At 43.9% G+C, this 24080-nt stretch overlaps 2 protein-coding genes across 5 annotated transcripts in view; both read right to left on the reverse strand.

Annotated features, from left to right (window-relative positions):
* The window catches only part of LOC115170793 (THO complex subunit 6 homolog), a 27571-nt gene extending 25988 nt beyond the window's left edge, over positions 1–1583 (reverse strand). For both annotated transcript variants that reach the window (XM_029727088.1, XM_029727087.1), the window contains exons 1-6: positions 1456–1583; positions 1046–1137; positions 762–826; positions 449–552; positions 282–319; positions 66–114 (exon numbers count right to left, since the gene is read on the reverse strand). In XM_029727088.1, the coding sequence (XP_029582948.1) occupies positions 66–114; positions 282–319; positions 449–552; positions 762–826; positions 1046–1137; positions 1456–1470 (363 nt within the window). In that variant the 5' untranslated portion in view covers positions 1471–1583. The remainder of the gene's footprint in view (positions 1–65; positions 115–281; positions 320–448; positions 553–761; positions 827–1045; positions 1138–1455) is intronic.
* Positions 1–24080, reverse strand: part of LOC115170790 (serine/arginine repetitive matrix protein 2) — a 27926-nt gene extending 3846 nt beyond the window's left edge. The window contains exons 1-14 of one of the 3 annotated variants that reach the window (XR_003871094.1): positions 23879–24079; positions 22419–22673; positions 21676–21771; positions 15449–15634; positions 15243–15329; positions 15069–15131; positions 14628–14660; positions 14413–14526; positions 14059–14194; positions 11800–13892; positions 10868–11602; positions 10625–10717; positions 10328–10435; positions 9535–10012 (exon numbers count right to left, since the gene is read on the reverse strand). Coding sequence is in view for 2 of the 3 variants with exons in the window: in XM_029727083.1 (XP_029582943.1) it covers positions 9958–10012; positions 10328–10435; positions 10625–10717; positions 10868–11602; positions 11800–13892; positions 14059–14194; positions 14413–14526; positions 14628–14660; positions 15069–15131; positions 15243–15329; positions 15449–15634; positions 21676–21771; positions 22419–22666 (4047 nt within the window). In the remaining variant the exon portion in view is untranslated. Of the gene's footprint in view, positions 1–9330; positions 10013–10327; positions 10436–10624; positions 10718–10867; positions 11603–11799; positions 13893–14058; positions 14195–14412; positions 14527–14627; positions 14661–15068; positions 15132–15242; positions 15330–15448; positions 15635–21675; positions 21772–22418; positions 22674–23878 lie in introns of those variants that run through there. The other 2 variants (XM_029727083.1, XM_029727084.1) reach the window with 2 other exon arrangements.

The raw sequence follows: 24080 nt of genomic DNA on the forward strand, positions 1-24080 counted from the left end.
AATAGAGAACGTGTCTCAGTACAGTGAGGTACTTAATGAATCTGAAAAGGTGTCTGTGTACTCACTGTGGGATTGACAGTCATGGCATTGATCTCTGGGATCTCCAGGCTGGATCTGCAAAGAGGAGCATTTATGAACACACACACTTGTTGGCTACAAGCATCAGACAGCAAAGACAAACATCTGGAGATAAAATAACCAACACAAATGTACACAGTCTACACACAGACAAGCTTTCTTGTGTTTTCTCAAAACAAATGTACGGCTGATTGGTGCCTTACTTGTAATTTGGCCTCCTTGTCCAAGCAGCCTTGGTATTCTGGAAAAGAGAGAGACACAGAGACTTGGTCCATCTCACATACCCTCATAGACTGTATAGAAATACATACTGTTCACACTAAACAGCCATTCATTTTGGTAGGCTTGCTTTATCTTGTAACGGCCGTACCCGCTTGATAAGCTCCGCCCAGCTCCATGCACTGATCTCTCCATTGCCGGCACTCAGGAGGTGAGAGTCCGTGGAGAAGAGAGAGAAGACGGGCCCCTCGTGAGCTGAGAGAGAATAAATGAGTGAGGGGGAGAAATACAGAAAATTAAGAAATAGAAGAGGGGTAAAAAGGAGCAGACAGAGAGACAGGTGTCACAACCTAGGGATGAAGGGTGAGATATAGCATTCAACACATGCTGTTTCACACTGGTGATCTACCATAAAGTAGCAAGAAGAGAATGTTTCAACACATCAAAGAAAAAGAACGACTGACCAGTAAATGTGAGGATGGGTGTCTGGCTCAGATCTGTAGCATCTGGGCTAAGCGCTGAGGAGAGACTGGGGAAAATGATTTAAAATAGCAATTTACTGTAAATAACACAAGTAAATGAGATACTTGCGCGTCTCAGATAAAAATGTGCTTTATCCATTTAAATGATACATTTTTATTGCAGGGACAGGTTGATTACATCATCTCTGTTCATATCATTGTATTTGTCACTACTCAAAGTGCAGGCAGCCAGTAAACTACATGTCCTCGACTTCGCTCGGGCTCACCTGAACACCGCTATCTCGCCGTAGTTGTTGCCGGCGGCTAAGAAGCGACCACAGGGGGAGAAACTCTGAGAGAACACGGACATGTGGAGATGCTGGACGAAGAACAGTGACACATAGTTAATGTAATTAATTAATTTTATACAATAGCAGCATTTTAAAACATATTGAATGAGCATGATACAAGTATTGCTAGCTAGATGTTTAACGTTACAGTAACATTAGCTAACTAATGTAGATCGCTAGATGACTAATAACATGTCTGTAAGCGTTCATGTGGCTAGTGCAAACTAACTTAGCTACGATCACATTGCTTGCAATCGTGTTATCGGAACAGGCGACTTGATTGCATGGCTATTCCTGATAAGCTCAGAAGAAAACACTGCAAATGCATAAACGGTAGAAACTGTTACCTCGACAGGACCCATTGCGCAGACGAATATACAGTTTTAAGCGTCAGAAAATATAAATATTGCTGAACTCAACTAATATTTGAAAATGTCTTGTTTCCCCATTTAAACCAGTCGCCAAAATATGACGTCAGAGCACATTTTACAAGCATTCTGGGACATGAAGTCACTGATGCGATAGAAGCTACAGATAGAACAATGAGAATGAGACAGATATTATCGATTTGAGGTGGCCATATACCTTAGAAAATATGGTCGTAATCTTGCTAAGACCAGAAGCGCTGAGGAGGAAACGGTGATCATTAAGATAACTTCCCTTTCTCAGAGGTCCCGAACCGGCCTCTCGGGGGAGGAGAAAATGGAACTGATTGAGTTACAAAATAAACTGGATAACATATATAGATTAAATAAACTGGTTAATATATATAGATTAAAAGCAGAAGGAGCCTTTATTAGATCTAGGAAAAAATGAATTGAGGGAGAACATAATTCATCCTATTTCTTTAGACTTGAGAAATTTCACTCTACAAATAACACTAACCATAAATTAAACATTGATGGTGTTATTACAGATGACAAAAAATGAATCACTAAATATTGTAGCAATTTTTACAGGAAATTGTATAGCTCTACATACTGTCAGGAATCCACAGATATGTTTTTTGACTCACTGAATAATGTTCACTCTATCAGTGATAGTTGAAGTCGGAAATTTACATACACTTAGGTTGGAGTCATTAAAACTCATTTTTCAACCACTCCACAAATTTCTTGTTAACAAGCTATAGTTTTGGCAAGTCGGTTAGGACATCTACTTTGTGCTTGACACATGTAATTTGTCCAACAATTGTTTACAGACAGATTATTTCACGTATAATTCACAGTATCACAATTCCAGTGGGTCAGAAGTTTACATACACTAAGTTGACTGTGCCTTTAAACAGCTTGGAAAATTCCAGAAAATGATGTCATGGCTTTAGAAGCTTCTGATAGGCTAATAGACAAGATTTGAGTCAATTGGAGATGTACCTGTGGATGTATTTCATGGCCTACCTTCAAACTCAGTGCCTCTTTGCTTGACATATTGGGAAAATCAAAAGAAATCAGCCAAGACCTCAGAAAGAAAATTGTAGACCTCCACAAGTCTGGTTCATCCTTGGGAGCAATTTCCAAATGCCTGAAGGTACCATGTTCATCTGTACAAACAATAGTACGCAAGTATAAACACCATGGGAGCACGCAGCCGTCATACCGCTCAGGAAGGAGACGCGTTCTGTCTCCTAGAGATGAACGTACCTTGGTGCGAAAAGTGCAAATCAATCCCAGAACAGCAGCAAAGGACCTTGTGAAGATGCTGGAGGAAACAGGTACAAAAGTATCTATATCCACAGCAGCTGCACATGGGGACAAAGCTCGTATTTTTTGGAGAAATGTCCTCTGGTCTGATGAAACAAAAATAGAACTGTTTGGCCATAATGACCATCGTTATGTTTGGAGGAAAAAGGGGGAGGCTTGCAAGCCGAAGAAGACCATCCCAACAGTGAAGCACGGGGGTGCCAGCATCATGTTGTGGGGGTGCTTTGCTGCAGGAGGGACTGGTGCACTTCACAAAATAGATGGCATCATGAGGGAGGAAAATTCTGTGGATATATTGAAGCAACATCTCAAGACATCAGTCAGGAAGTTCAAGCTTGGTCGCAAATGGGTCTTCCAAATGGACAATGACCCCAAGCATACTTCCAAAGTTTTGGCAAAATGGCTTAAGGACCACAAAGTCAAGGTATTGGAGTAGCCATCACAAAGGCCTGACTTCAAGCCCATAGAAAATTTGTGGGCAGAACTGAAAAAGAGTGTGTGAGCAAGGAGGAATGGGCCAAAATTCACCCAACTTATTGTGGGAAGCTTGTGGAAGGCTACCCAAAACGTTTGACTCAAGGTAAACAATTTAAAGGCAATGCTACCAAATACTAATTGAGTTTGTAAACTTCTGACCCACTGGGAACGTGATGAAAGAAATAAAAGCTGAAATAAATAATTATTTCTATTATTCTGACATTTCACATTCTTAAAATAAAGACCTAATGACCTAAGACAGGGAATTTCTACTAGGATTAAATGTCAGGAATTGTGAAAACTGAGTTTAAATGTATTTGGCTAAGGTGTATGTAAACTTCCGACTTCAACTGTAGAATCTAAACAGTGTGATGAACCCATCAAAGTTGAAGAGATTTTAGAGTATCAAACATCTAAAGAACAATAAATCACCAGGTGTTGATGGAATTACTATAGAATTTTACAAATTATTTTCTGAACAAGTAGCTCCCTTCCCGTTTGAAGTCTTTTAAGAGAGTATTAAAAACAATGTTCTCCCTCCTACAATGAGTCAGGGGTTAACAACACTGATACTTAAGCCTAAAAAAGAAGTGCAGCTCATCGATAACTGGCGTCCAATTTGTCTTCTTAATAATGACTATAAGATGTTAGCCTTACTACTTGCAAAAATAATTAAAGAAGTCCTGGATGCAATCATTGATGAAACACAGTCTGGCTTTATGAGGAACAGACATATTTCTAACAATATCAGACTAGTATTAGACATACTTGACTACTCAGACCTAATAACCGAGGATAGCTTCATATTATTATTATTTTTTTTATAAAGCATTTGACACAGTAGAGTATCAGTTCTTCTTCCACTCACTTGAGAAATTTGGCTATGGGGATTTTTTTCTGTAAGGCTATTAAGACTCTCTATACAAATGGTAACAGCACTTTCAAATTGAAATATGGCACCTCACCTAGATTTGAGTTAAAGAGAAGAATTAGGCAAGGTTGTCCTATCTCTCCGTACCTGTTTTTATTAATCACCGAACTTCTTACAAATTCTTTAAATAATAGTCCTGTACAGGGTATTTCCATAGCTGGAAAAAAATATTATAAGCCAGATGGCTGACGATACTACACTTTCTGAAAGATGCTAACCAAATTCCCATATCGATCAATGTGATACAATCCTTTTTCAAAGCGTCTGGTCTATATCTTAACATTAATAAATATGAACTCATGGCTGTCAAAGATTGTGTGACACCCTCATATTATGGTATTCCAGTGAAAGAAGAACTTATATATTTAGGCATAACCATTACTAAGGATCAGAAGTCTAGAGGCTTACTAAATTTGAACCCTCCTATTAAAAAACCCCAGAAGAAGCTAAATCAATGGCTACAGAGGGACTTATCTTTAAAAGGAAGAGTCCTAATACCCAAGGCTGAAGGTATCTCTAGACTAACATACGGCGCTCTATCTTTATATCTTGACGGTAAAATAAGCAAGGAGAGAGACCAGATGCTTTTCAACTTTCTGGGGAGAAACCGTACCCATTACATTAGGGAAACTGGTGTAATGAACACTTATGAGTATGGTGGGCTGAATTTTATGAACTTCACTACCTTAAATAATACTTTTAAGATCAATTGGATAAAACAATTCCTACGAAGACGCACTTCTATGTGGAATTTTATTCCTCATCATGTCTTCTCTACTTTTGGTGGCCTTAACTTATGTTGGTTTGCAATTATAATATTGACAAAGTTCCAGTGATACTTTCTGCTTTTCATCGGCAGGTTCTTGTCATGGTCCTTAATTTCTAAACACAATTTTTCTCCACACAGATATTATATATGGAATAATCGGGATATATTGAATAAAAATACGTCTTTGTTTTTAGAATATTGGTTCCAAAATAATATCCTATTGGTGAGCCAACTGGTAAATGCTGAGGGTCTTTTACTCAGTTATAAAGAATTCTTATCACTTTACAAGGTCCCTGTAACATCTAAAGATTTTGCAATTGTTTTAGATGCCATTTCCTCAGGTGTTGCTTTTTATTCAGGAACGTTTCAAAGACCTGACCCTCAGAGCCTACCTTCTATTAACCCTGTTGACTCATCAGTAGGAAAGATTTGTTTCTCTTTTGGTCCATTCAACAACAGAGCAATACGAACCTTGTTTCAGTAGGATGTTGTATCTATACCTTATGTCATGCCTTATTGGAACGGATTTATTGATAATATCTGTTGGAAAAAAGTTTGGATGTTGCCACACACATACCTACTTGTTAACAAAATGAAGTTTCCTTTAAAATTATTCATAAATATTATCCTGACAACCACTATATGAAGAAGTTTAAGGAAAACATTAACTGAAATTGTACCTTTTGTAATGACCACCCAGAAACAGTGTTGCATCTTTTTTGGCATTGTATTCATGTAAGAAAACTGTGGCAAGACATCAGTAGATTTATAAATGAACACATTTCTGAAGAATTTACACTATTGTGGACAGATGTACTGCTTGGATTCTTTACCTACAATATAAATAAGCTGAAACAATTTTATGTAATTCATTTCATTATTCTTTTGGCCAAATTTCATATTCACAAATTTACATTTACAAACAACACCACATTTTCTTACCTTACAAAAAGAAAATTAATTGTTTTTTAAGATAAATACTCTACAGTGAGGGAAAAAAGTATTTGATCCCCTGCTGATTTTGTACATTTGCCCACTGACAAAGAAATGATCAGTCTATAATTTTAATGGTAGGTTCATTTGAACAGTGAGAGACAGAATAACAACAAAACAATCCAGAAAAACACATGTCAAAAATGTTATAAATTGATTTGCATTTTAATGAGGGAAATAAGTATTTGACCCCCTCTCAATCAGAAAGATTTCTGTCTCCCAGGTGTCTTTTATACAGGTAACGAGCTGAGATTAGGATCACACTCTTAAAGGGAGTGCTCCTAATCTCAGCTTGTTACCTGTATAAAAGACACCTGTCCACAGAAGCAATCAATCAATCAGATTCCAAACTCTCCACCATGGCCAAGACCAAAGAGCTCTCCAAGGATGTCAGGGACAAGATTGTAGACCTACACAAGGCTGGAATGGGCTACAAGAGCATTGCCAAGCAGCTTGGTGAGAAGGTGACAACAGTTGGTGCGATTATTCGCAAATAGAAGAAATACAAAAGAACTGTCAATCTCCCTCGGCCTGGGGCTCCATGCAAGATCTCACCTCGTGGAGTTGCAATGATCATGAGAACGGTGAGGAATCAGCCCAGAACTACACGGGAGGATCTTGTCAATGATCTCAAGGCAGCTGGGACCATAGTCACCAAGAAAACAATTGGTAAAACACTACACCATGAAGGACTGAAATCCTGAAGCGCACGCAAGGTCCCCCTGCTCAGGAAAGCACATATACATGCCCGTCTGAAGTTTGCCAATGAACATCTGAATGATTCAGAGGACAACTGGGTGAAAGTGTTGTGGTCAGATGAGACCAAAATGGAGCTCTTTGACATCAACTCAACTTGTCGTGTTTGGAGGAGGAGGAATGCTGCCTATGACCCCAAGAACACCATCCCCACCGTCAAACATGGAGGTGGAAACATTATGCTTTGGGGGTGTTTTTCTGCCAAGGGGACAGGACAACTTCACCGCATCAAAGGGACGATGGACGGGGCCATGTACCGTCAAATCTTGGGTGAGAACCTCCTTCCCTCAGCCAGGGCATTGAAAATGGGTCGTGTATGGGTATTCCAGCATGACAATGACCCAAAACACACGGCCAAGGCAACAAAGGAGTGGCTCAAGAAGAAGCACATTAAGGTCCTGGAGTGGCCTAGCCAATCTCCGGACCTTAATCCCATAGAAAATCTGTGGAGGGAGCTGAAGGTTCGAGTTGCCAAACGTCAGCCTCGAAACCTTAATGACTTGGAGAAGATCTGCAAAGAGGAGTGGGACAAAATCCCTCCTGAGATGTGTGCAAACCTGGTGGCCAACTACAAGAAACGTCTGAACTCTGTGATTGCCAACAAGGGTTTTGCCACCAAGTACTAAGTCATGTTTTGCAGAGGGGTCAAATACTTATTTCCCTCATTAAAATGCAAATCATTTTATAACATTTTTGACATGCGTTTTTCTGAATTTTTTTGTTGCTATTCTGTCTCACTGTTCAAATAAACCTACCATTAAAATTACAGACTGATCATTTCTTTGTCAGTTGGCAAACGTACAAAATCAGCTGGGGATCAAATACTTTTTCCCCTCACTGTAACAAAAAAGCTGTTAGAATTATAAGTGTATGTATGTCCCTTAAGGTCCTTGTGTAATGTGATATTGTACCCCCTAGCCCAATTGTCCTTTGTATATTATTTATATATACTTGTGTTCCCACATGTACCGAAATGCTTATGCTTCTACTCCCGACAGTGCAGTAATATCTAACAAGTAATTTAACAATTTCACAACAACTACCTAATACACACAAATCTAAAGGGATGGAATAACAATATGTACATGTAAATACACGGATGAGCGATGACCAAGCAGCATAGGCAAGATGCAATAGATGGTATAAAATACAGTATATACATGAGATGAGTATGTAAGATATGTAAACATTATTAAAGTGCCATTATTATAGTGACTAGTGATCCATTTATTAAAGTGGCCAATGATTTCGAGTCTGTCGGCAGCAGCCTCTCAGTGCTAGTGATGGCTGTTTAGCTGTGTGATGGCCATTTAGCAGTGTGATGGCCTTGAGATAGAAGCTGTTTTTCAGTCTCTCGGCCCCCACTTTGATGCACCTGTACTGACCTCGCCTTCTGGATGGTAGCGAGGTGAACAGGTAGTGGCTCAGGTGGCTGTTGTCCTTGATCTTTTTGGCCTTCCTGTGACATCGGGTGCTGTAGGTGTCCTGGAGGGCAGGTAGTTTGCCCCCAGTTGATGCGTTGTGCAGACCGCACCACCCTCTGGAGAGCCTTACGGTTGTGGGCAGTGCAGTTGCAGTACCAGGCAGTGACACAGCCCAACAGGATGCTCTCAATCGTGCATTTGTAAAAGTTTGTCAAGGTTTTAGGTGACCAGAATTAGACCCTCAATATTTATTGGAAATGAGCATCAATTGAGCTCATCACCTTGCACTTTCATCACCCTGTGAAATTCATTTATTTAACCTGTAGCCTAATAATCTGAATGTTTTCCCAAGTGTGCAACTGCAGCCTGCATGTGGATATTCCTGCATCTGCAGAAAGCCCCCCCCCCCTCTCAAACACCACCTTGTTTTCTGAATGAACACCCCCACCTCCTGTGTACGGTACTAGCTGGCTAAACTAACAGTGTCCTTCGCGCCTGTCTGCCGAACACCTGCCATTCGCAGAACAGATGCGGGAAAACAGTGCCCGTCCCTTCTGTGGAGTTTAGCGGTGGCTGGCATCCAACGTTATTGTGCATTAACGCCACCTATTGTACTGCCCCTGCCTGTCCTAGATTACAAATGGACCAATAGAAGTATAAAGTGTCCCTGCACATGCAGGAACGCACTGAATTGCAAGCCGCAATTGCACCCTTCGAGACGCTTTCGACTAGTAGCGAGAGGACAACACGTTCTTTACTCCAAGTTAACTTTTAAAAGCATTTCCGCCTACAATTCTCACATAATTCATTTTACTGACACAAAAAGATCCCACCTTGTCTTGCGTGTTTTGTCGACATTAGGAAAGTTTACCTACAAATGTTCTGTTTCCATCAGGACTGTTTCCATCAACATAGTAACTTAAGTACAAATTAACTGAACAAAATTAAATCAAAATCAGAAAGTTTCTCAAAGAAGATCAACCAGATTCCAGTACTTTACCCACATAAGAAGTGTGGATGTTAACCTGGTTAGTAATTGCACTTTTTACTTACAAATTCATCTGTTGTGGACAGACGTATTTAACATAAAATGGAACGAGATTTTAGTTCTAGGTTGCAGAGATTACTTACAAATGGTTGCATGGTTTAAAATCAATCACTGCCAACACAAATGAAGATACAACTTTTTATTTTCACAAAGAGAAACAAACCAAGAGTTGCAGTTTCTAGTCAACATATATGGAAACAGCACGTAATCCATTCGGCGATAACCAAAATACAGATGGGTCATATCTACATGTAGAACGCGCAAATACAGAGGGGCAGAAAAAGCGCAGTGAACGTTACTTTGTTGTTGTGATATAATTTAATAGGACTGTGTGTGTGTGTGTGTGTGTGTGTGTGTGTGTGTTTTGATTCTGGAATGCTTCACTCCAGTCTGTATGGGTCTGCACAGAGGTTACTTTCCTATCACGGACTCTCACCTACCATTTACAGTTACATGTCTTCCTTACAGTACAGCATAAAACAAAATGTACAGAAACCCTTGACTAAAAGCAGACCTCTTGGTCTCTGTTGGGTTTCAAATTCTGCCTCTCTTCCTGTGGTGCTATCCTCATGCCACAGAATCAACAACAAAGCTTAATTCACTCGGCCATTCACAGATCAAATGTCCTTAACTCCCCCCCTCCCTATAATATCCAATGGTACAGTCCAGTTCAAACCAGCCCAGAAGTGTTTAGGAAAAATCTGAGGATTGAGGGGGAGGGAAAGTTACAGTTACATTTCAGAGTGAAGGGTCATTTTCTTCTCCTACTGCTTGGAGATCGGCTTGGGGACTGCCTGCTGCCACTCCTAGAAAAAAAAAGAGGAAGAATAACCAAAAATATCAATACAGATAACTCCACAATCACGATTGACATACACAGTAGTTGCTAGAGTAGTTTATTTACATTAGTCATTTAGCAGACCTTATACAACTAGTGCATTCATCTTAAGATGGCTAGGCGAGAATCACATATCAATTTTCCCTCAATAAAACATGAACGTGTACTTATTTCTCAAAACCAGTACCTTCTGTTGGAGTCAATCATTTTAAAGATTAGTCTGTTTTGTCCAATAGGAACACAGAAATATGTTTGCCTTCAAATCGGCTAGTTGGCTACTGACCTGCGGGTGGGTGGGGAATGTGCAGGTCGCCTCTGTCTGGGTGGAGAGTAGCTGAGGGAGCGCGAGTCTCTCAGCGAATCAGCTGGTACTCTGTGAGGTCGCGCCGGGCTGGAAGAGATGAGAGATGTCAAAGATCAACTGGTTCCTGTACGTTACAGAAACATTCCAGACTTTTTGAATAACATTAAATAAATAATAGTGTCATTTCCATGAATCATAACAGTATAGGAGTTCTGGTCACGAATCAATGGAAATAATAGATCTGTAACAAATAGTTAACATTGTCAGCGTCATTACCTCTTTTTCTTGTCTTCCTTCTCGCTTTCAGAAGAGGATGATGAGGACGACGAGGAGGAGGAAGTGCTATGGGCAGCCGCTATCCTGGCACCTCTGGGGGAGAGAGAGAGAGAGAGAGAGAGAGAGGAGGGGGACATTGTAAAGAGAGGAATCATGTCAGCTCAATTTAGGACATCTCTATCTGCAATGTTCAATATATTATGATCCAAATGTAAAACATGTCAGTCATTTAACACTCCTTACGCTTTTCCTTGCTCTGCATCAGAGTCAGAACTGTCTGATGAAGACGAAGAGGAAGATGAGGAGGAGGAGGAGGAAGATGATGATGAGCTGGGGCTGCCCATCTTTCCTTTCTTTTTCTCTTTGGCCCCCTTCTCGCTCACACCGTTTTCAGTCCTGACTGGTCGGTCTGTGGGGTGGGCAGAGCCGCGTGAGGGGAGCACCGCAGGTGATTGGGTCCTCGAGGTACCTCGTAGAGAGACTCTGGTCTCTGAATGGCCGAGGGCCTGTGGCGACCTGGAGCGGGGCGGGTCAGAGTGCCGTGTTTCTTTGGGGTGGGCTCTGATTTCTGATTGGCTGGGAAGGGGACTGGTCTCCTTGGATGGGAGCGGTGAGGAGATGGAACAAGCCTTCCTTCCTCTGTCTCCCCCTTTCTCTCGCTCCTCTCTATCACCTCTTCGGTCTTTCTCTACCGTTGGTTTCATCACCTTTTCTACAGGCGGCTCCTTTCTCTCTCGGGCCGGAGAGGGGGATGAGGAAGAAGAAGAACCAGAAGAGGAAGAGGGAGAGCGACGGGGTGGGGGGACCTCTTTAAGAGGTTGGCGCTCTCGCCTCTCTTGCTCTTTTTCACGCTGCCGCTCTTTTTCCCTTGCTCTCTCCAGCTCTCTATTCTTCTCTCTCTCCTGGTGTCTCTGTCTTTCTCTGGATAGCGAGTGGCTGCTTCTCCTTTGTCGAACGGGAGAGGGGGATCGCCGGGACCTGAGGGACGAGAAAACAAATACACAAATTAAATAAACAATTCAGAATCTGGTTTGGCAATCTGAGGTCTTGGCAGATTTGAATTGAGTTATTATTGATTTATGTACGCAGGAAGTTGCCCCACTGTGTGTGATGTTTAATTGATGTGTGTATAGTTGAGTTGTGTTTGATTTGGTGTGAATAGGTCCTGTTCCTACCTGTAGAGGGGACTGCGTCTTCTGGGACTCCTCGACCTGCTCCTCCTGGCTCCTCTGTCTCTGGAGCGATCCCTCCCTCCTCTATCCCTCGCTCTCTGCCTCTCTCGGTTGTGCTCTAGCTCCCGGCTGCGGCTCCGCCGTGGGGCGTAGTGGCGAGTCGGGGAGCGGGACGGAGGGGAGGCTCTCCGGGTGGCGGCTTGTCGTCGGGGGCTGGGGGAGCAAGTGGGGGGGTCCTGGTACTGCCGTGGGGGGGTGCGGCGAGGGGGGGAGGGCCGCGGGACAACTGCTGCTGCGGGGGCTTTTGGGGAGGGCGCCCTCCTCCTCTCCCACTCTCTCTCCTGCTCAGAGGGGCTGTACCGCTCTGTCCTCCTGGCTTGGCTCTTCACCCCTCCCTCTCTCTCCTTCTCTCGCTCCTTCTCTCTTTCCACTTCAGTGGGGGAGTACCTCTCGCCTCCGCCTTGGGGGGCTCCTCTTCTGGGAGGAGAGGGTGGAGGGCTGGAGCTCTCTACCTCGGTGGGGCTGTACCTCTCCTGTCCCTTCCCTCGCTCCTTCTCTCTGTCTGTTGGGGGGTAGCGCTCTGCAGCAGGGGGGAGTTGGGAGACAGGTGCTTTTTGGGGAGCAGGGGGCGGGTTTTCCCTTTCAGAGAGCATGAACCTGTCCCCTCCTGTTTTCTCACGTTCCTTCTCTCTCCCGGTAGCTCTCTGTCCATCACTCTCTGAAGCGCTCTCTCTGCCCCCATTGGCCAGATACCTCTGGAAGGCAGCACCTACAGCGGGAGGGGAGATGAGAGCGGGGAGGGCTTTCTTCACTGGGCCGCTCTTCACCACTGTTCCCTTTTTCTTCTCTCCCTCGGAGGACGAGGAAGAAGAGGAGGAGGATGATGATGAGTCGGAGGATGAGGAAGAGCTGTCACTGTCACTCCCGCTGCTACTGCTGCTCTCCTTCGCTTTCTCCTTCTCTCTTTCCTTTGCCCTCTCCAACTCCTTCTCTCGCTCCTTTTCCAGCAGGCTTCGGTCTCTGTTCTCCCGCCTGTTGTCCTCCTCCGCTTGTCTTTTTCTCTCCCTCTCTCTGTCCCTCCTCTCCCCCTCACCCTCTCGCTCCACGCGGAGGTCTTCAGACAAACAGATAGACGGATGTTGTTGGGTAGAAGAAAGTCTGCCGGACCTCTCGCGCTCTCGCCCTCCATCTCGGTTTCGCTCCCTCTCTTTTTCCCTTTCGCTCTCCCGCTTCCTCTGCTCCTCTTGTTTCTCCCTCTCTTTGCTCAATTCCCTCCGTTTCTCCCTCTCTTTGCTCAATTCCCTCCGTTTCTCCCTCTCTTTGCTCAATTCCCTCCGTTTCTCCCTCTCTTTGCTCAATTCCCTCCGTTTCTCCCTCTCCTCCGGTTTCCTCTCTTCCGGTTTCCTCTCTTTCCCCCTCTCCTCCGGTTTCCTCTCTTCTGGTTTCCTCTCCTCCGGTTTCCTCTCTTTCCCCCTCTCCTCCGGTTTCCTCTCTTTCTCCCTCCTTCCCTCGTGTTCCCTTTCTTTCTGTCGTCCGTTGGTGAGAGGTGACTGAGGGACAGGGGATGTGGAGTCGCGGGATGAGTTTCTACCTCTCCCGCCATCACTTTTCCGACTAGGGGGAGATCCTTCTTTCTCACTCCCTCTCCCCCTCTCTCTGTCAGCTGGGGCTCGGGCATTTCTTTCCTTTCCTCGCTCCCCCTCTCCACTCCTTCCTCTCCTTGCTCCCTCTCTTTCTGGAGATGGAGACGAGGAGTCTCGTCTTTGTGGTTTGTCCTTTCCGCTCCTCTGTTTCCTGGTGTCCAGTTGTTTCGGGGGTGGAGAGGGGGATGAAGAGTCGTGTCTGCTCCTCTGCAACATTGTTCTCTCCTTTCCTCTATCCTTCTCTCGCTCCCTCTCTCCACTTCTGGAGCGCCTGGCTTTCTCTCGTTCCAGTCGAGGAGGAGAGGGGGAAGAGGAGTCGTGTCTCGTTCTCGTAGGCTTCACTTTCTCACGCTCCTTCTCTCTTCCTTTCTCTTTGTCCTTCAGTCGCTCCTTCTCCCGTTCCTTGTCTGCCCTCGGTCGGCGTTCAGGGGAGCTGGGATACCTGGGAGATCTCTGAGAGGGAGAGAAGGAGGAGAGGGAAAAGGAGGTAAGGAGAGAGGTGAGCAGAAAATGGAGAATGAGAGAGTGCTGGAGGACATAGATTATGCCCAATTGGCACAAAACAGGTTTTGAAATGGTAGAGGGAGCTGATCACCAGACCAATCACAGGTGGTCTTACCGCTCTGCCTCCCGAACGCTGTGGACTCCCGTCATCGCGACCACGCCCCCTCCTGTCAGGAGATAGCCCCTTTCTCCCCTCTGCTCTCTTGACAGGCTGGTTCTTCTGCCTCTCTCTCAGCGGGGCAGGGGATTGGCTGATCAAATGGAGATATGGCATGAGAGATGGAATAACAGCATGGGGTGCAACTCAAAAACTGCCTTGACTAAAGTTACTGAATTGAATAACTAGAATATATGCGAGTAGGATAGCAAATTTTCGGTAACTTCAACGGTGATTTGTGGAAAACCTGGGAATTCAGAGAAAGTTACAACCCCAAATTGTGAGTCATGACTTCTGGTGACCCGGAAGTACCTGTGAGCAGAGCTGGAGGACCCACTCCTATGGCGCCGTGTCTTACTCTGGGGCGGAGTCTCATTTTCACTTCTCTTGCGTTTTTTCTTAGACGCCTGCTTCTCGTCTGAGGAGCTGAGATGTGGAACAAACAAAGTATTTTAGTACACACACACACTATGAACCACGTTCTGTAGGACCCACGTTCTGTAGGACCCACGTTCTGTAGGACCCACCTATCTTTGTCATCCTTTTCTTCCGACCCGTCCCTAGAACAGAGAACACAAAGTCTTTGTTCATTAAGCTGACAAAGGTAAAGGCTCGCACACATCACACCGAACGTGAATCTAGCGTTTGTCTGTCGAGCTTTCAGCACGCTTTGTTTTCAGGGAACACCCCCGCTGTACGTGATTCTACATGTAAAATCGGTACGCACTCAGTTCGCAAATTACGTTCAGAGGTGCTAAGTACTCTGGGCCAGCAAATTGTATTGGTGTCTGAGCCCTAAGGAGTCCTCGCTAGCACGGCTGATCATCAAGCTGTAAGCATGCACATCTCTTACACAAGCGGTTCTGACCCACTACAATTGAGATGTTCTGAAATAATTAGCAACGTTACGACACTACGCTGGACATGAAGTCCATTCACTGACTGCAAAATGAAAAACGACTGGAAACCTTTTCTTTTTCTTCTTTTTAGTTTTTTTCACCCGTCTAGGAGAGGGGGAAGGGCTCTCTGAGCTGAAGAGAAGAGAGTAAAGTGATACGTCAGTCAAACAAGCTGTGCATTATTTTTACGCATGCGCACGAAATAGGACTGTCTCATTCCATTCTTTCTCCCTCTTCTCTCACCTGTCTCTGTTCTTGTTTTTCTTCCTTTTTTTCTTGCGGCTCTGTTTTCGGGCCGGGGAGTCCGAGTCCTCTGACTCTTCTACCAGCCTGAGAGAGAGACGGAGAGGAAGAAATAAAGAGATAGTAAGAAACAGAGGGGATAAACAAAGGAAAATCAGAGTTACACGAGTAAGGCTAGCTAGCTAGGAGACCCCCCCTTGACTTACGCATATTTCTGCTGCTGTTGCTTCTCCCTCTCCAGCTTCTCCTGCTCCCTCTTCTCCTTCTCTCGCTCCTTGCGCTCCGGATGGAAGGAGGAGCCATCTACATAGTCCGTGGCGATGCCGAACGCCGCCTTTAGCCGGTCGTTCTTCTGCTGATTGGCTGCAGCCAGGGCGTGAGTCTCTGTCGCCCTGAGAGAGAGAGGGGGGGACCATTGTTCAATAGGTCCTATTATTATCACGCTAGGTTACTCCCCAAAGAGTGGAACAGTGGTGTTTCACCACCTTGTTCAATGGCCAGCAACTGTAGGAAGAGCCACGTCATCAAGCAACAGAACAGTGTACTGCCTACACTCGGTTTGCTGTTTTTATTGCTATTGATTCCGCGACGTGGTCAGTCTTTGCAGCTGGGACTGCAAATTTGTGTCCCAGATTCCAGTTAGCTGCTAGCCATGTGGAGCAGGCAAACATCAGCAGTGCTAGCCCACCAGTGTTTTCATCCCAGGCTGGGCACAAATGATTCAGGTGTGAGATGATTCCCACACAATCACAAGAAGTTGGAAGTGGAAAATGGACAAAGATTAGTCTGCCCTAAATGCACCACCATCAAGCAGCTAAGGGAAGAGATCCTCCGGCTGTTAGCTCGGCTGCGAGAAAAGAAAAACCTGCTTTCTATGTACACCGACCTTGCTGTAATCCAGGCAACCCAAATCTCAGTTTTAAATGCCTGCTATAGCAAAGCGGTTGATGAGTCGGGCAGCGTTGATCTGTCCCAATTCGACGGACAGGTGTGAAGCTCAACTCCGCGGCCCATGGGAGACTGGACACAGGCGTAGGAGATCGGGGAGGCAGTTAGGCCACCCGTCTATCCGAGAAGATCCGATCCAGCTATCAAACAGCTTTGCGCCGCTTGAGATGGACCTAGCAGCCCAGGGAATCCGCACGGAGCATGGGTGTAAACCAACAGCCGGCAGCTGCCCAGTGGCAACCTCCCCTACAGCCATCACAGTTCAGCAGGTCGTTTCCCCATCGGATTCCATCACAACCACAATCATTGTGGGCAGCTCGATGGTGAGAGATGTTGGCCTGCCTACGGTCTGTTGACTGACTAAGGTCCCACTGTCACCCAGGAGCCCGTGTCCATGACATCAACTCTCTCCTGCCCACGGTTCTGGTCAACTACTCCAATAGACACCATCGTCACTCACGTAGGTTTAAACAACCTTCGTTTCAGGTGATCTGAGGGAGAACTAGAGATTGTTTTTTTTAAAAGACCCTTGCTAGCAGAGGGAAGATAATTATCATCACTGGCCCTCTCCTGTGCTACCGAAGGGGTTCGGAACGTTTCAGCTGACTCTTTGCCCAAAACGAGTACCTGAATAAACTTTGCACCGACAGGAATGTATTTTTGTGGACGCAACCAGCACTTTTTAAAAGAGATGGGAACCCCCCCTAACCGCAGGGGTTCCAAGTTCCAGCAACATCAAACTGTTTTAGAGGCTAACAGACAGGGTCTGGTAGTGCTCCAGTCCCAGCAGCATCAAACTGTTTTAGAGGCTAACAGACAGGGTCTGGTAGGGCTCCAGTTCTCCCTGTCAGAATAAGCAGAAGAGGAAACCATAACTCCTACAACAATGGCACTTTGGTCATTGCAAGTAACCTAATTTTATGTTCCTGTTAGAGGTCGACCAATTAATCGGAATGGCCGATTAATTTGGGCCGATTTCAAGTTTTCATAACAATCGGAAATCGGTATTATTGGACGCTGATTTGGCCGATTTTTGTTTTGTTTTTGTTTCTGTATTTTTTTATTTATTTTTTACCTTTATATAACTAGGCAAGTCAGTTAAGAACACATTCTTATTTTCAATGACGGCCTAGGAACGGTGGGTTAACTGCCTTGTTCAGAGGCAGAACAACAGATTTTTACCTTGTCAGCTCAGGGATTCAATCTGCAACCTTACGGTTAACTAGTCCAATGCTTAACATTGCACTCCACGAGGTTACGCGAATGCAGTAAGAAGCTAAGGTAAGTTGCTAGCTAGCATTAAACTTATCTTAGAAAAAAACAATCAATCAATCATAATCACTAGTTAAACTAGTAATATCAACCATGTGTAGTTAACTAGCCTGTCCTGCGTTGCATATAATCGCCTAGGTACACGTTGCTCCAACCATAAACATCAATGCCTTTCTTAAAATCAATACACAAGTATATATTTTTAAACCTGCATATTTAGTTAATATTGCCTGCTAACATGAATTTCTTTTAACTAGGGAAAATGTGTCACTTCTCTTGCAAACAGAGTCAGGGTATATGCAGCAGTTTGGGCCGCCTGGCTTGTTGCGAACTGTGAAGACTATTTCTTCCTAACAAAGACAGCAGACTTCGCCAAATGGGGATGATTTAACAAAAGCGCATTTGCGAAAAAAGCACAATCGTTGCACGACTGTACCTAACCATAAACATCAATGCCTCTCTTAAAATCAATACACAGAAGTATATATTTTTAAACCTGCATATTTAGCTAAAAGAAATCCAGGTTAGCAGGCAATATTAACCAGGTGAAATTGTGTCATTTTGCGTTCATTGCACGCAGTCAGGGTATATGCAACAGTTTGGGCCTCCTGGCTCATTGCGAACTAATGTGCCAGAATTTCACGTAATTATGACATAACACTGAAGGTTGTGCAATGTAACAGGAATAACGTTTTGTTTTCGAGATGATAGTTTACGGATTCGACCTTATTAATGACCAAAGGCTCGTATTTCTGTGTGTTATTATATTATAATTAAGTCTAGGATTTGATAGAGCAGTCTGTCTGAGCGATGGTTGGCAGCAGCAGGCTCGTAAGCATTCATTCAAAATAGCACTTTCGTGCGTTTTGCCATCAGCCCTTCGCAATGCATTGCGCTGTTTATGACTTCAAGCCTGTCAACTCCCGAGATTAGGCTGGTGTAACCGATGTGAAATGGCTAGCTAGTTGGCCGGGTGCGCGCTAATAGCGTTTCAAACGTCACCCGCTCTGAGACTCTTTTTCCCTTCCTCTACATGGGTAACCCTGCTTCGAGGGTGGCTGTTGTCGATGTGTTCCTGGTTCGAGCCCAGGTAGGAGCGAGGAGAGGGATGGAAGCTATACTGTTACACTGGCAATACTAAAGTGCCTATAAGAACATCCAATAGTCAAAGGTATATAAAATACAAATTGTATAGAGAGAAATAGTCCTATAATAACTACAACCTAAAACATCTTACCTGGGAATATTGAAGACTCATGTTAAAAGGAACCACCAGCTTTCATATGTTCTCATGTTCTGACCAAGGACCTTAAACGTTAGCTTTTTTACATGGCACATATTGCACTTTTACTTTCTTCTCCAACACTTTGTTTTTGCATTATTTAAACCAAATTGAACATGTTTCATTATTTATTTGAGGCTAAATTGATTTTATTGATGTATTATATTAAGTTAAAATAAGTGTTCATTCAGTATTGTTGTAATTGTCATTATTACAAATAAATAAAAATGTTAAAAAAAAGAAATCGGCCGATTAATCGGTAGCGGCTTTTTTTTTTGGGTCATCCAACAATCAGTATCGGCGTTGAAAAATCATAATCGGTCGACCTCTAGTTCCTGTAACTCTGCTTTCTAGTGAGTTAATAAACTCATCTCCTACCATTCTGATAGGTTGGAGACTGTCAGAAAACGTGTCTGTAACGTTAATAATTTGGTTGTTATTCCATTGGTTACCTCTAGGCAGATGCCCCAGCTGAAGAGTGGCCCACACATTGAATATGGCACTCTTAACTGCAATCACTAGTAAAACCTCTCTCGTGAATGACCTCATTGCTGAGCGCAAAGTTGATTGCATGTTTCTCACTGACACATGGCTGTCTTCAGACTGTAGAGCCTCTCACCCCAGACTACAGCTTTTCATACTCTATCATTAAAAGGAACAAGGGTGGGGACAGCATCTATTTTTATTTATGCTCTCAGCTGTAAGGACATTTCATTTGGCGACTTTGGGTCTTTCAAACAGCATGCTATAGTTTTTCAATTTCAGCCACCAGTGCTGGCCATAACCCCGTATAGGCCACCAAAGCACTGCTTTACTGATTACACCAAGGGTGAGGCCAACCCACCTCTCCAAACTGTCCTTGGATTTAAGTGCTGCATTCGAGACTGTTGACAGATTGGAGAGGCTGGTTGGCCTCTCCGGTCCAGTTCTAAATTGGTTTAGGACCTATTTAACCGGTCGAGAGTTTGTCACTCTTGGTAAACATAACTCAGAAAATACTTATCACGGTGCGGGGTTCTACAAGATTCAATTTTGAGTCTGGTACTGTTCAGTTTATACAGTTGAAGTCGGAAGTTTACATACACTTTAGGTTGGAGTCATTAAAACTCACTTTTCAATCACTCCACAAATTTCTTGATCACAAACTATAGTTTTGGGCAGGTCAGTTAGGACATTTGTGCATGACAAGTAATTTTTCCAATAATTGTTTACAGATTATTTCACTGTATCACAATTCCAGTGGGTCAGAAGTTTACATACACTAAGTTGACTGTGCCGTTAAACAGCTTGGAAAATTCCAGAAAATGATGTCATGGCTTTAGAAGCTTCTGATAGGCTAATTGACATCATTTGATTCAATTGGAGGTGTACCTGTGGATGTATTTCATGGCCTACCTTCAAACTCAGTGCTTCTTTGCTTGACATCATGGGAAAATCAAAAGAAATCAACCAAGACCTCAGAAAAGAAATTGTAGACCTCCAGAAGTCTGGTTCATCCTTGGGAGCAATTTCCAAACACCTGAAGGTAGTGTATATAAACTTCTGACCCACTGGGAATGTGATGAAAGAAATAAAAGCTGAAATAAATCACTCTCAACTATTATTCTGACATTTCACATTCTTAAAATAAAGTGGTGATCCTAACTGACCTAAGACAGGGAATTTTTACTAGGATTAAATGTCAGGAGTTGTGAAAACTGAGTTTAAATGTATTTGGCCAAGGTGCATGTAAACTTCCGACTTCCAACTGTATATTTTACCCCTTGGCAGCTTTATCAGAGGCACAGCATTGATTTTCACTGCTAAGCAGAGTATACACAACTTTATATTTCTGTTACAAGAGGATTTTAGCTCCAAGATAAGACCGAGGTACTTATTTCTGGAGACAAAGCACAGAGAGTATCTGGCCGCACATTTTAATTCACAGGCAATACAAGACAAAACACCAGGTAAAAAACCTAGGTGTTATATTAGATTGTGAACTCAATTTCGAATCACACATTAGGAATGTGACCAAAATAGCTTTTAGACACCTGAGGAACATTGCCACAGTGCAGCCATTTCTCTCTCAGGCTGATACAGAGAGACTCATCATCCACACTTGTTACAAGCAGGCTTGACAACTTTAATGCTCTCCTGTCTGGTCTACCCAAGGATGCCGTTGTTCAACTGCAAAACATACAGAATGCTGCAGCACGGGTACTGACCAAGACCAGACGGAGAGCACACATTACACCGGTTTTAGGGTCTCTGCACTGGTTGCCTGTGAGTTTTAAAATGCATTAAGATTCTTCTTTTGTTTTAGTTTTTTTTAATCAATCCCCAACTGTGCACCCCAATACATGTTAGACATGCTTTTAAGTTATGTACCCAGTAGGTCCCCTGGCACTTGCCTTTTAACTATACCAAAGACCAGGACCAAGAGGCATGGCCAGGCAGCCTATAGTTACTATGCCCCCAGCCTGAGGGGGGGTCTGAAACTTCTGACATTTTTAAGAGAGAGATAGATAGATATATATATATATATATATATATATACACACCTTTTTAGCTTTACTTCTCCTTAGGATGCTTTTTAGTCATTCAGTTTTGAAATGTATAGTTCTTTTTTATTTTTACTCTTTTTTGTTGAGTAAATATTTCAGTTTTTATTTTCTTAGATGTTTCCTTGTCTGAAATGTGCTGCATAAATAAAGCTTGATTTGAATTGATTTAAAGTTTGTGCAGCCATGCTGGTCTGTAGTAGTTTGTGGTGGTCTGCAGTAGAAATGTCACTAGTCCGTAGTAATGACTGGATCTGTGGTGGTTTCACTAGTTTCATTACACCATAGTGATCTGTGGTGGTTTCACTAGTTTCATTACACCATAGTGATCTGTGGTGGTTTCACTAGTTTCATTACACCATAGTGATCTGTGGTGGAGTGTACTTACGATGGTCTCTCGGTGGGGGCCGAAGGCGGCTCCTGCTTCTCCTGCAGCATCATGCGGAAGCTGTTCACCTTCTCTTCAATCTCCTCAGCGGAGTACCTGTCATCAACACACACACAGATCAGCAGTTAATACTCGGCAGCTAACTCTCTCCTTCTGCCCCCCATATCTTCACCCTTTCTCTCCAAATATTTCAGCCCCTCCCATTCCTCTCTGAGGGGAATCGATTAAAATGGTCCGGCTGCCTGGAGTTTGCACTGGGTGAAAAGTGATTGCATTCGTTTTGGAACCGGGCTGCTTCCCCGGCGTGAACCAGGGCCCCCGCTCTGGCTGTCATCGCCTCCCCCCCAAAAAAGTGATGTTGGTTAAGCATGTGGAGTAATGAGTAGGATTCTGTGTTCACATATGAAATTGATTGCTTCATCTGCCTTCCCAATGGAAACTACTTTGAAAATGTGAACATATATATTTTATAGAAAACAGATGTTGCATGTTTCTAAACACCCCAACATGCTGAAAGGTTGACAAGATGACAGAGCGGTGCAGATTACCGTTCAATTTGACCAGGGCACGCCTTCATCAACGGCTTCGTCCGGTCATGTGACGGGCCATAGCCCAGTGCAACCCGGGCCAGGTTAATTAAATCCCCTTTCACCCTTACTCCTTCCTCCTCTCCCCCCCTGCTCCTCTCTACCTACCTGCCCATCCCTCCCTCCTTCACCTATCCACCCATCCCTCGCTCTTACCCCTGCTCTTCCATCATGTCCTGCAGCTCTGCACACTTGACCTCCAGTTGCCGCTTTCTCTGGTGTTCCAGGATCTCGGCGTTGGGCTGACGGTTCAGCTGGCTCTCCAGCCTCTCACGGTCCTTCTCATCTCGCTCGCCGCCACGCTCGTCCCGTGGACGCTTTGCCCGCACGCTCGACAGGTTGCGCTGCACATAGCCGTTGGTGCCGCTGCCTCGTGGCGTGGTCAGGCCAATGCCGTTGTACATGGCTCCTCTGTGGAGAGAGAGAGGAAGAAGGTCAGATAAGTGAGAGTATTAAAATGATGGTGACTGGAATGGTAGAGGGTAGGCCTATTTGTCAGTCCAGAACAGAATTGACAGCCTACAAACAGGTCACAATGTCAACCATATTAGCCTGGCAGACCAGTCAATTCACTGTTGTAAAGAAAAATGTTGGTCATAGTATCATAAGCCATCCACTCTGCACTATGGAGTTAGGCATGCCAATAAAGACTAAATGGGAGTGGATTGGGTAGGTACAATGCACAAATAGTTAATTATAACAATCCTGCCCTATAAACCATATTGATGATATAGAAGAGATTCCAAACTAGGCTACACTGTCATAAACTCCAAACACCTAGTTGGCAAGGTTGGGGTCAATAATGTTTTAATTCAGGAAGTATGATAAACATTTGGTATTTGAAATTCTGTTTACTTCCTGAATACAACAGATAACTTAGTAGACCATAATATAATCACCGATAGCTAGCCAACGTTAAGTAAAAAAATTTATTAAAAAAAGTGACCTGCTTTTGAACCCACCAATCTCTAGGTAAACAACGTTAACTAGCTACTGCTGTACCATACCACAACACTTTGCAACAGGAAAGAGACAAACAAGCCTAGCTAGCTAACGTTAGTAGTATGAGATTTGTCAGAAACTGAGATAGCTAATTAAGCTAGCTAGCTAACGTTACGCACTAAACTAGTAGTAGGGACAAATGGACGGCTACAATGAATCGTACATAGGTAGTTAGCGAAATAGCCAACGTTGGCGAACTAGCGGGCATTACGTCGAAATCAGTTGTTAACGTTACCTGACTAGCTAGTTAATGTTTTGACAAACACACACACACACTACTTGTGAGCATCATCTCCCCCAGTAACCACAAGGATCGAACCGAGGCTTGGAACTAGCCCCCTGCCTTACGGGCCAAACTTTGGCCCAAATAGGCCTTCTATCTAGGCTAGCTAGCAACTAACGTAGCTAGCTACCGTGCGCTATACACTTGTGGAATACATCAAAACAATATAGTTATCTAACGTTATTTGGACAGCAGTCAGGTCATTAGATGTTTTTTTGTCAGCTATAGTAGCTAGATATTGAAATAGTTTAACCCCGCATGGTAGCTAGCAACTACCGTGGCTAACGTAACGTTTCACAGTTAGCAAGTCAATTTAACATAGTAACGTTACCTCTGAGTTCCCCGCGAACGGAGACGATGAATGGAAGCAAATACACTGGCAAAAAAACCTAAATAAGACGACAATCGAAACAAAAGCAAATCGACTTCAAGTACTTCTTCGTAAAACAAACACCTAATGCCTGCGGATATCGTCACTGGTTGAACATCGGGGGAAAACCACGCGTGATGATGGCGACCCCAGACTCCGCATC

The sequence above is a fragment of the Salmo trutta genome, chromosome 32, assembly GCF_901001165.1.
Source record: "Salmo trutta chromosome 32, fSalTru1.1, whole genome shotgun sequence".
NCBI lineage: Eukaryota > Metazoa > Chordata > Actinopteri > Salmoniformes > Salmonidae > Salmo > Salmo trutta.